Source organism: Fusarium oxysporum, chromosome III (genome assembly GCF_013085055.1).
Source record: "Fusarium oxysporum Fo47 chromosome III, complete sequence".
Lineage (NCBI taxonomy): Eukaryota > Fungi > Ascomycota > Sordariomycetes > Hypocreales > Nectriaceae > Fusarium > Fusarium oxysporum.
The window spans coordinates 2,168,558-2,180,610 of NC_072842.1; the positions used below are offsets into that span (position 1 = coordinate 2,168,558).

Consider the following 12,053-nt stretch of genomic DNA (forward strand, 5'->3'; position numbering starts at 1 on the left):
ATATCGTATTGATTCGTTTCGTGTCCCAGTCGCTCACTTATTTCCTCTCCTTGCTAGCTTGTTCGCATGCAGTTCTCGTATGGATCGTTAGCTTCCCAAATTCTCCGCGACAATAAATAGCCGCTCTCCAAGCGTCACTCCGAGCCGAGGTGGTTCTCTTTTTAGACCTCGTATTGCAGTCTGTGTCCACAAAGCGTATGTCAAGCAGGAGTGTGCTCCCTATCACAGTGCATGCATCGATGGCATGGCGTCTGAAGGACTGATCTTGCACTGCCAATCATATTTCTCGATGAAAAAACTGCGATAATATAGTATAATCAAGCAATGGTTGGTATGAATGCAGATATGCAATTCCAACTCGGTGGAGTCTTATGTAAGACCTAACCAACGACAAATAAATGAATTTGTCTCTGTCGCATGTTTGCCAGTGGCAGTCTCAGTCTATCAGAATTGGCCTTGAGGCCTGTGACCAGTTGGGTGCGCGTGAGAAATAGGTAGTCGAAGTTAAGCTTTCTTCATACTAAACTCTTCTGAAACGCGTAGAAAGATGAATCTGAACGTGTGACCTTACCTGCGATGGTCCACAGTCGAGGTAGATTTGATTGTGAAACATATCGAATTCCCTGTCCTGTTGCATCCTTGCCCCGCGATTCACGCTTGGATATGGCAATACCTTACATCTGCATGTCTCAGTATCATAGGCATCATATATTTCAGTCTGCCAAAGCCCATTCAGTTGGGTTATCTTCAGCCCTAAGTTTAGGTTAAGCCTTAGGCATGTACCGGGAGCAGACTTTGTGATCTTATCGATAAGAAAGTTTATTGATGACTAACAAAAATCGCCTCCATTCGCATTCTGCGAAGAATTTATAGAGGCTAGTCACTCTCCCAAGCAGCAGAAGGATGTAAACGGTTGCCAAACAGGCATGCTCACGCAGATAATTCGACGAACCATGGCTACAGAAGTCAAGCGAGTACCCATTCCTCGACGGGGTGTAGATTATCGCGGCAAGGTTGTTCTTGCGCCTATGGTTCGCTCAGGAGAGCTTCCATCAAGACTTTTGGCTCTTAAGTATGGCGCAGATCTTGTCTGGGGTGAGATGCACAGCAAAAATATGTCAAGATATCGTTTTCTAACTTCAGCCTACAGGTCCTGAGACTGTGGATTACTCTATGATTGGAACTTCTCGTCGATTTGATGAAGACTCGAAAACGATAGAGTGGTATCGTCTCTCATCCCATGGTCAGAAGGACCCTCCTCCGGATGCCAAGGAGAGCATTATCTACAGAATGCTGCCAGAGGCTGAAAAAGACAAGCTTATCTTCCAAATCGGCACATCGGATCCCGATCGTGCAGTAGCAGCCGCTAGGCTGGTGGCCGCAGATGTCGCCGGCATCGATGTCAACGCTGGTTGCCCAAAGCCCTTCAGCACTAGCGGAGGAATGGGTGCCGCCCTTCTCAAGACTCCAGATAAACTCTGCGCTATTCTTGAGGCTCTTGTTAAGAACATTACCCCTGAATTTGAGATTGGAATAAGCGTTAAGATCAGACTCCTCGACACTGCAGCGGAAACAGAGGCGCTTGTTCGCCGTCTTTGTGCGACAGGCATTACAGGACTAACCATCCATTGCCGGACGACACCTATGAGACCCAGAGAACGGGCTATTAGAGGGCAGCTCCGTATGATTGCAGAAGTCTGCCATGAGTATGGTGTTGCCTGCTTGATGAATGGCGACGTTGAGAATAGGGACCAAGGTCTCCAGCTCGCCAAAGAGTTCGGTGCGGACGGTGCGATGATTGCAGTCGCGGCTGAGAAGAACCCAAGCTGCTTCAGGAGTGTAGCTGATGGCGGACTGGCACCTTGGGAAGAAGTTGTCGATCATTATGTGAAGACTGCGATTGATGTTGACAACCGGTTCGGCAACACCAAGTTCCTGCTCTCAAACATGGTCCCTGGAAAGTCAAAATCTTACCAGCCAATGAACCAGTCCAAGAATTATAAGAGCATCTGCGAGGCGCTATCCCTTGAAAAACACCTCGAGTCCGCTCGTATTATAGATAGTAAGCGAGGACTGGATCAGCCCCTGCAGGGGAAAGCTGCAGAGAAGGCCGCAAAGAAGGCTGCAAAGAAGGCCAACGCACAGACTAATACACAGCCGGTGAAGTCAAAAGAAGGAAATGATCAGAAGCGCAAGCGGAGAATGTCTGATAACAGACCTGTGAAGCAGGTGAAGACATCTGAACCCGCACCAGTTGTAACGGCTGTTTAGGAAAAGGGTCAGTTGGACGGTACAAAGGCGAGGGAATGATAAGGGGCGTACGGTTGAGTTAGAAGCCTTAAATTCGCATTACATGGAGTTAAGGACACAGGCTCAGAGGACAAGAGCTTGGGAACAGAGCATATAGAAAGCTGCCGCATCATTAGGTCATGAATGAATTATAGAGAAAGGACGGCAAGGAATGTTTTCTTTTTCATTAACAAAAAAGGAAAAGAAACCCAGCCTATTCAAAATACATACAGATATTGGTAGCTGGCGCTAAGCAGGACCGGCCATTGATACAAATGAACAGTTTTGGGAACTCTATTTAATAGTACATTTCATTTCATCTCGCTTTTTGAAATCCTTTATTTGCCCTTCTGGACCCAGCCTTCAACAGCCTCTCGTGCGTCTGTCACTTTTTCGTCGACATAACGGACACCAACCTGGCTATGCGCCTTGGCAAAGCTGACGCTGTTGACGATACTCTCACGCAGGCGGATGTGAGACTCGGCAATAACAGGGAACCTCTGCTCGTACTTCCAGGTGAGGTCGGAGATGTTGCGCATGGTGACAGGGAGAACGGTCCAGCCAGCGCCGATACCCAGGGCGAGGGGGAGCGAAGCGCGAAGGATAATGCTGCGATTGCGAGTAATGATACTACCAGCCATAGCAGCGACCAGGACGTAAATGGCTCCGGGCATAAGTTGCTCGCCGCTTTCACGGGAGGGAGCCAGTGAAGCGATGGTACTGGTGAAGGATTGCTCGAGATTGAAGGCTGAATCCATGGTCTCATTGACCTTGTTCTCAGCAGCTACTGCGTACTTGTACAGGGCCAGGCGACCTTTACCGATATGGACGGCCAGCCGCTCAGTAGGAGTAGGCGAGTGATGCCTCTCCTCATCGTCGACCGGCTCAACGGGTGTCGCAGCAACGGGTGGTGGTGTTACAGGTGCGGGATTTGCTGTCGGGATATCGTAATCATCGTAGATGGGTTTTCGCTATAGTGCTGTTAGGAAAATTATTGAAGTCCATTGATGCTCCATGACAAACCTTGAAGTCACTGGGACCTTCGGCGAAAACAGTAGCCGGAGCCAGTGCCATGCCGCCGAGGGCCATGGTCGCCAGCGGTGCCAGGGAGCGCTATACAGATCAATTAGCATGAAGGAGCTTATCTAGAGCTCAGATGTATTACTGACCCGCGAGAACACCACTCGTGAAGCCATTGTGCGCTCAATTGACGAGTGGGTGAGAAAGACGTCACGCGAATTCAAGATGGACGTCGGATGCTCGTGAGCACAATCATCACTGTCGGAAAATCTAGGACGGAGGCTCTATTGGACCACTCATAGTCCAGTTTGGGGGCGTTGATGGGATGACTAAGATTTTCAATCCCAGTAGGTAGTGCAGGAAGGCACAACTCAACCTACCTTCCTTAGGCTGCTAGTTATGGGCGGAAATGCCCTGCTAAAACAAGGAAGGCGACAAGGGACGGATCCGAAGCCGGAAAGCCCGACAAGGCAGGAAAGTCGCTTTTGAAAGCCTTCCTCCGATATCTTCAATTCTTGATCTAAAGTAAAGAATATTAAGCATACCTACCTACCTACCTTATCCCACCCGTGTTTTCACTCCAATTTCTGCTACTCTTCCCCCCCATTGGGAGAGAATACGGGATTATCACTTCGATTGCTGTTGGATCAATTCATGGGTTCGATCTTATCTGCATATTGATAATGCTGAGTTCGAGGGGCAACCGCCTCTGGATCTGTAATAGATGTGTTCGACACACGACCAAACCTCCACAACGGCGATGGAACTCTATTGCCTCCGCAGTAGCCCAGGTTATCTCCCCAAGCACACCGGTCGATCATACCGCGAGCTCGAATCACGATGATACTGTTTTACGCAACTTATTCGACGCCCCCACGGGCAGAACTTTCCCCAAGTTCAGCTTGAAGAAGAGCCAAGGTCTCTTCAAGAACCGATACCTCACCAGCCCTGGTGGCTTCCAGCAGTTCGCTCAGAAGAACCTCGAACGAGCAAAAAATATCGTTAATAAAGTCCTAAGTGCATCCTCCGTACATGAGTACCGTGCGGTGGTCCGCGACCTTGATCGGCTTAGCGATCTATTGTGCCGTGTACTGGACCTCGCAGATTTCGTTCGTATGACGCATCCAGATAGCCGGTTCCAGGAAGCGGCTGCCAACGCATGGGGTATGGTATATCAGTACATGAACCAGCTTAATACCATGACTGGCCTCAGTGATCAGTTAAGTCAGGCGCTATCTATCCCCGAAGTTACAAAGGTGTGGTCGGAAGAAGAGAGAACTGTGGCTTTACAGCTCAAGTTGGACTTCATGAAATCTGCTGTAAATTTGCCAAAAGCTTCACGAGACAGATTCGTGGATTTGTCCTCGCGTATCAGCGAAATAGGATCGGCTTTTGCACAGGGAATGCAGCCAGCAAGAAAACAAATTACCCTTCCGGCTTATAAGTTCTATGGCCTTTACCCAGGCATCGCAGCCACGCTCAAAGTACGACAGAACATCACGCTACCCACTCTGAGCTCAGATGCAATAGGAGCACTTCAAAGTGTGCATGACGAGGAGACTCGCAAAGAAATTTACCTGGCCCAACGAACCGCGTCTCGGGAGACTGTTATGTACCTCGAGGCAATGTTAAAGTTGAGAGGTGAGCTCGCAGAGCTTGCAGGTTTCGAAAGTTATGGTCACATGGCCCTGAAGGACCGCATGATGGCCAAGACTCCTGCGTCTGTAATGGAGTTTCTCCTTGCTCTAAGAAATAACAACACACCGGTAGTCCAGGCCGAACTGCAAGAACTGGTTTTGAAGAAGCGAGACAGACTCAACCTTCCAGACGTCCCACTCCAAGCCTGGGACAAAGATTTTTATATGGAGAAAATCAGAGTTGACCTGAGGTCTAGACAGCGACAAGAAGATCAGCTCAACGCATTTTTTTCTGTTGGGACTGTCATACAAGGCCTATCGAGACTCTTTGATCGGCTTTATGGTATCCGTCTTGTGTTGCGGGAGACTCTTCCTGGTGAGACATGGCACCCTGAAGTGAAACGACTTGATGTTGTCACTGATAAGGGGGAACTAATTGCTGTTCTCTATTGCGATTTGTTTCATCGCCCACAAAAGTCCGGAAATCCCGCTCATTTTACAGTCAGATGTTCCCGGGAGATTCTCCCCGAGGAAATAGCAGAGGTCGCTGCTGATCATAACAGCAGTGGGCCAAGTTTCGAGTCACCCGAGATGGCAGCCAACGATGGCATGGAGACTTCCTCCGCGGACGGTGTACTGAAACAACTGCCTACTATTGCACTTGTCTGTGATTTTCAGCCAAGTGAGAACTCTAAGGAGCCCTCTTTGCTATCCTATCAATCTGTCGAGACCCTGTTCCACGAAATGGGCCATGCTATTCACTCTGTTCTTGCACGAACTAGCTTCCAGAATGTCTCTGGGACTCGTTGTGCGACCGACTTTGCTGAGCTACCATCGACACTTATGGAGCACTTCGCTGCTGATCCTACTGTCCTATCTCTCTTTGCACGTCACTGGAAGTCGGACCGACCTTTACCTTACGAACTCGTTGCTGAAAGAATCCGGTTAACTAAACGATTCGAAGGCTTGGAAACAGAGAACCAGATCATTCTTGCAATGGTAGACCAGGCCTACCATGCCTCAACTATGCGGGATGCAGAGTTTGACTCAACCGCTGTTTTCCATGATATCAAGGCTCGCTTTGCCCATGGTCCTCGAGATCCGCCAAATACTTGCTGGCAGGGATTCTTTGGCCACCTGCATAGTTACGGAAGTACCTACTATAGTTATCTCTTTGACCGTGTACTCGCCGAGCGTGTTTGGCGTGTTGTGTTCAAGGCTGGTGAGAATGGAGGTGCCATCAATCGCGAAAACGGAGAGCGGTTGAAGGAGAACCTGCTAAAATGGGGAGGCGGCAGGGACCCTTGGACTTGTCTCGCCGACACGCTTCAGGATGAGAGACTCGCACCTGGTGACGAGAAATCCATGGCCTTGGTTGGGAGCTGGGGAATAAAGGATGACCACCACCCATAGGAACATAGAAATCATATACGAATCATCAAAAGCAATCAAGTAGATCAAAGCATGCAGATGCAACGAGGCCGTCACACGCAGTAGAAGACAAGTAGAGCCAAGAATTTGTGCCAGAATGGCAATGGCAATAGGTAGTCATGGTTCTTGATTTATTATTCTCAAAGATGACCTTCAATCGCTAATTCAAAATGACGTGTCGCTGTTTCGCCCAAAAGTTCCTAGTACGCCAGCCTGTTACACCCATAACTGGGTGGGTATCCAATGCAGAATACAGAATAAAGACAAAAACGAAAAAAAAAACAGAAACAACAATAGCATGCCAAACGTTCCAAAGCGCTGCGCTATGTCTATCGAGACGCCCCTTGTAAAAGAGTATATATGACAAGTAAATAGGTTTAATGAGTGTGGCGGTAGGGATGTGCTCCATGATGAGGAAGAAGGCGGTCGATAACAAGGGTGGTCGTCGTAGAGAGGTCATAAGTCATATGCCACCAAATATCGTACAACTAAGGTAGGTATTCTTGGATAAGAGAGATATGTGTGATCGGGGATGTTAGTTTTTGGAGCGCCTCGATGGTGCAACGTGCTCCGTGAAGAGGACGTAACTGGTTATATCACCCGATGAACCTGCTGTGAAGACTTCTGAGTGCCCCGACCCATAGTGAGTTGTGACAGGGAAAGCGTTCGTGCCGCCTTGGTTTGCGCCAGATCTTCCTTGTCCAGATCTTCACCGAACGCTCCGAAGCTATGTCCCTCTTCACGAGGGGTTTCAAAAGTGTCAGAGTATTCGCTCTCGTCTCCATGGCCGGTTCCAATACCCGAGTCCTCGGGGTCGATATGTCGACTTTGCGATCTTGTCATGATCGCCAAGGATGTGAGATTATCGTCGTCATCGTCGTGGTCAAACGCAGATCTGTCACCGAAGGATTTGGCTGTCGGGGGCGGATCGAATCCGCTATTCGTGTTTACCGAATGGGACAAGATGCTCAGTTGGTGGCCAAACGTCTTAACCTGAGTCTCTAGAGCTTCTCGAGCTGAGCGTTCGGTATGAATCAGGGCAAGGAGTGTTGTATAATGGTCCATGGTAAAGACCTCGGGGGTGTTCTTAAGAAGGCTCGGGAGACTAGCTGCACCACGAATTGTTGCAGTCGAGGTGGGACGGTCTTTGTTGCTGTCACTCAGAATAGCCGAAGAATGCGGATCAAGCAACACGCTTCCCCTCTGGCCTGCTTTTGAATAATTTGGGTGGCCGCTGGAACGACCGAGGCTCTTTCTATGGTCCCATCTGCTTCGATCAGCCTGGTGATCTGGCAAATCCGTGTTGGTTTGACCACCAATCGGGATTGGGGGCGCAGGTCGATCTGGTGGTCCTTGGTGTGACTGCCAGCCTGGAGCAGCATCACACATTCGGTCGAGAGCCTGCTCCAACCGATAGACTCGAGATTCGAGATTGTTTATCCGGGTTTCTAGGTTTGCTGCATGTGTGATTTTCATGCCTCCCACCTGCTTCATGTCTGCAAAGGATCCAAAATTGAAAGGCTCTGCCTCTGTTTGTTTTGGAGCGTCTTCTACTTGCTGGGCCTGTTCGATTTCTTCTATGGCGATGCCTTCTCCTTCTGCGGGGTTTGAAGACACTGGGGACATGAAGGTTGGGCCGTAACTCTCCCTCCAATATTTAATCTCATCACTGCGTCGACGAGTATGGCCATGGCTTTCATCTGGTAGCCCCGATAAGCTCCGCGATCTTCGGCGTACACCAGGGAGGTCGCTGGTGATTGCACGGCCAATCTCGTGAGCGTTGTCATCGCTCTGGTCTTGCCGACTCTCCCGGCCATGGCTACTAGCAGGTCGCGGTGAAAGGCCCGCCAAGTTGTACTCACGCAACCTGGTTACACTTATCCGAGCGTGCGATACACCAAAGTCAGCGCTCAGTGAGTTGCGCGCGCTCTCGATGGCGCGAACATCTTCTGGGCGAATAGAGTGGGATCTTAACGCCCGATCAAATTCAGTGATGGGCAGGGAAGCTGATCGCTTGGATTCTGCTCCTGGGAAAGGTCGAGTCCGTGACCTGGGAGCTGACCTGTCCCTGTGGCTTAAACTAGGCACCGAGTCTTGGCCATCTTCACCCGTTGATCGACGGTATGGCCCGGGGCGCATTGGCGTGGAACCGGTTTCTGAATCAGTATTGTTGGAACTTTCGTTGCCGCTTGGTTTCTTTTTTCGATTAAAAAGCTTCCCCAAAGCGCCTCGGAGAGTTGACTGCTTCCGTTGAGGGCGCTCCTTGTCCCTTGTGTCCGCGCTGACGAAGGAATGCCGCACATTGTTAGATGGTTCAGCCTTTTGCAAGCGACTTATTGTGCCGGGCTGTCGAGCATGCAACGAGGACCTCGGCTCTTCCCTGAAAGCGTGAGGTCCATTTCGACGATGCTCTGGGAACGTGGGAGATCTGAAATCGTTGCGCGATAGGGTGGGCTCAGTCTGGGATTCTTTGAATTCACCCTGGACAGGCGTAGCCATGTTGGTACCTGGGTTGCGAATTGGGAACTCGTCATCCAAAGAAGTCGAAATAGGGACAGGCCCAGATATCCTGCCGCGGATATTGGACTGCTGTATATCAACAGGCTGAGCAGTGGGAGCAGTGTTGGCTGCTGATCTCCACGGCTTCTTCATGTTGGAAACGTGAAGGAGGACAGCAAGCTGCGGATCGAATAGAGAAGTAAAAATGTGACAAAAGGGTCTTAAGCGAAGGTAACAGAATGGAATGTCCAAGTAAAAGCGGTCCAGAGATAGACAGATGACATGCCCTGGCGCATATTCATGAAGGAGTGCTCGTAAAACAGGCTCACAATCCGTGCGCTCATCTATACAAGGGCAGCCTGGCCTATCATCCGGTCGATGAGCTTGGTTTCTTTGCGTCAAGGGCGCATTAAGACACGGCGTGAAACAGCCAAACGAGTGTGAGAAGAAAGGAGGGAGTTGGTTGACAGCTTATGGCATCGCGGGAAAAAGTCGCCCTTGCCGTCCGAAAAGGGCGAGCAGGAATCCAGAGACTGGAGAGGAGGAAGAATGGGAGGACGAGAGGGTTTGAAACAAATACATACAGCACAGTACACATGGGCTTGGAGCGGTCCGAGTGGGTGGGCGATTGGCACCTATTAATGTCGGCTCAGCAGGATAGACATAGACATGAGACGCACGCCATGCAAAACCGCGCTTGATGGTGCGGGACAGGGACCATTTGCGGGTTCTTGAAGCGCGACGAGACGTTCAATGCCACGCTGGATGACAAGGAGGGACGAGAGGGGGGCCCTTGTAAGGCATGTCAAGCTGACAAGGGCCCTGACGGGGGAGGGGAATGAGATACAGACAGCACCTACAGCCCACTGGTTCAGTAGTGTCTGGTAGACACAGACCGTTCATACATAGCTCGAGCGGTGAATTGGATCAGGGTGATGAATGGGCAAGCCGCTTGGGATTCCCAATGCTCCCAAACGTTGCGTGGAGCCATAGCGGGGAGACTGTAGCTTTGCCATCTGTGTCGTGTATAGCCTGAGAGCCAGCAGAACCGATCTCAAAGAGCTCTTTGGTATTCGACTAGACAGGGGTCGTTCACCTGCACCTATCGTTGCACCCTCTCTTGCAGACCCTTGTCGAGCAGACGAACGAAGCAGAATTGAGAACAACGGACATACATAGGACTCGGGTCGATGCACCGCACCGCACCGCTGAGAACCCTGGACATGACACTTCAGTTGAAGCCAAGTCCATGTCACGACAAGACAAGGGTGATGCCTCAAGATCGAAACGCACGAGCCCATCAAGATGACAAGACTGTCGTTGCCAAGGATGGGTGCTGGATTCCATCGACTGGGGAGGTAACACGACAATGGCCTCGATAGAGGCTTCAACGGCCTAGGATCTGGGTATCTTGCCTCGTGGCTCGAGGCCGGGTACAGGGCATTCCGGGGCATTGTTGAGACAGGGGCTCCCTGTATGTTTCTCTCGCGTAGCTAAGGTAAGTTGCGGAACGTGTCTGCATCCATACATACAAGAAAGGCACAGCAGAATTGAGCAAGTTTACAATGTTGCCTCAGTAGAGAACAAGACGACAGATTGAGTACCTAACTAGTAGTTATTGGTTTGCGAGACCATCGTGCCATTGCTTGGGTTGCAATTTGAGCGGCATGCGCCGCGTCCTAAATAAGAATCCTAAATAAGAAGAGACGGGTGCCCTGAGAGGCAAAAGGTGGAAATGAAGGCCGATACGATACACGCTGTCGATACTAGCGATGACAGTGCATGAAGTATGAGATGAAAATAGAGCTCATGGCGTTACGGATGGAACACTCATGGGCAACCAGTCATCCGCTGACGTGGGAAATGGTAGACACCCTTACAGCTGATACTGCCCATCATTCATGCAAGATGCCTCAGATTTGTCTTGAAACCTTGATTGATTACCTTATTTCTCTTTCTAGACCAAGAATATTACAATCTACACCACCCACGACAGCACAGCCATCTCGTCCTCAGCTTTTGATATCGACAGTCTCTATCCGTGCCAGGACAAGCACTAGACACCCGCTATCTGAGGCCCCATGCGATCTAACGAAGCACGACAGAGCCCCTAACCACTTAGCGTCCGAGGCCTTAAGCGGCCCAGCTCGACTTGTTTGCATAGCGTTAGGGCCACCGCAAAAAGCAACCATTAGTCTCTTACTCTGAACTCCAACCGCAGCGCCACATCCCTCAAGTCAAAGCCCAGCTGCTGGAGATCTGGGTCGTGATTTGGCAGGTCATACATACTGGCACTACTCCGTACATACAGAGTACAGGCGAGACAACACCACTCGAATACAGTTTCACATAGCTCGACTTCATCACCAGCTATTCCCTGTAATCAGTTGGCGTCCATACCCTACAACAAGATATCGACGTATGCGACATTATACCCACAGATACCTAGGGATGGGTAAACCTCTCGAGGGGCATGCTCGCCTTCCTGAAGTGCCCTTCTGCATTAGACCTACATTCCTCCTTTGGGAATCCTCTACGTGAGCTTCAACAAATAATATCACTTCCTCAGTGCTCAGCGGCAGCCTGTTCAGGTGTGGACTAGAACTCACAAACAACGGTGATCATCCTCCACAAGATCGACCCTGATCAGACGGGTCTATCTCATGTCAGCCGTTTTAACATGGGCGATGTCTGAGAGACAGGGAGCCAATCAAATCATTGACCAATCAAGGCATCGATTCGACTTCTTATTCATCAGCTGCATGTCCGTTTCCATCTGCAAATTGCTTTCCAGATATTCATCCTTATGTATCTCGTACTGTCTTCTCTGCATCATAGAAGCGGTATCATTACGGTAGAGTTTGATCATATCTGCTGTGTAACAATCGATGCCCTCTTTTTAAATCTCAGAGTCTGTCAAATCTAGAGACACTTCCTGACAACTGACGTCGTATGCTGTTGAGCCAGGGTTCCCTGAAACTGACACGACGGCGTTTTTTCATCGTTAATTATATGCTGCCAAGCCGGAGCGTATGATGTCTGCCACTGTCTTCAACTAAAGAGACCTTTCCTAAATTCCAAGAAACTCGTTGGAATGTCGGGTTTACTTTGAGGGGGTTTCTTACCGCCCTTGCAGACTCAGGGGCACGCACAGTGACTCCTGATGGCTAATCAACA

General features: G+C 50.0%; 4 protein-coding genes across 4 annotated transcripts; 2 read left to right on the forward strand and 2 right to left on the reverse strand.

The window, feature by feature from the left end:
• Nucleotides 1-953: 953 nt before the first annotated feature.
• FOBCDRAFT_270976 (uncharacterized protein) lies at nucleotides 954-2,271 on the forward strand (the record flags this gene model as incomplete). Its single annotated transcript, XM_031176245.2, has 2 exons — nucleotides 954-1,095; nucleotides 1,151-2,271. The coding sequence occupies 2 exons, from the start codon at nucleotides 954-956 to the stop codon at nucleotides 2,269-2,271; spliced, it is 1,263 nt and encodes a 420-aa protein (XP_031047378.2).
• Nucleotides 2,272-2,480: 209 nt separating this feature from the next.
• Nucleotides 2,481-3,568, reverse strand: FOBCDRAFT_22101 (apolipo protein O-domain-containing protein). The gene is made up of 3 exons (XM_031176246.3): nucleotides 3,459-3,568; nucleotides 3,313-3,402; nucleotides 2,481-3,260 (listed from the first exon to the last, which is right to left on the reverse strand). The coding sequence occupies exons 1-3, from the start codon at nucleotides 3,483-3,485 to the stop codon at nucleotides 2,628-2,630; spliced, it is 750 nt and encodes a 249-aa protein (XP_031047379.2). The 5' UTR covers nucleotides 3,486-3,568; the 3' UTR covers nucleotides 2,481-2,627.
• Nucleotides 3,569-3,695: 127 nt separating this feature from the next.
• On the forward strand, nucleotides 3,696-6,554 carry FOBCDRAFT_217845 (metalloendopeptidase). Its single transcript, XM_031176248.3, has one exon. The coding sequence runs from the start codon at nucleotides 3,993-3,995 to the stop codon at nucleotides 6,357-6,359; it is 2,367 nt and encodes a 788-aa protein (XP_031047381.2). The 5' UTR covers nucleotides 3,696-3,992; the 3' UTR covers nucleotides 6,360-6,554.
• Nucleotides 6,555-6,847: 293 nt separating this feature from the next.
• On the reverse strand, nucleotides 6,848-9,151 carry FOBCDRAFT_22114 (uncharacterized protein). The gene has a single exon (XM_031176249.3). The coding sequence runs from the start codon at nucleotides 9,027-9,029 to the stop codon at nucleotides 6,969-6,971; it is 2,061 nt and encodes a 686-aa protein (XP_031047382.2). The 5' UTR covers nucleotides 9,030-9,151; the 3' UTR covers nucleotides 6,848-6,968.
• Between the last annotated feature and the right edge of the window lie 2,902 nt (nucleotides 9,152-12,053).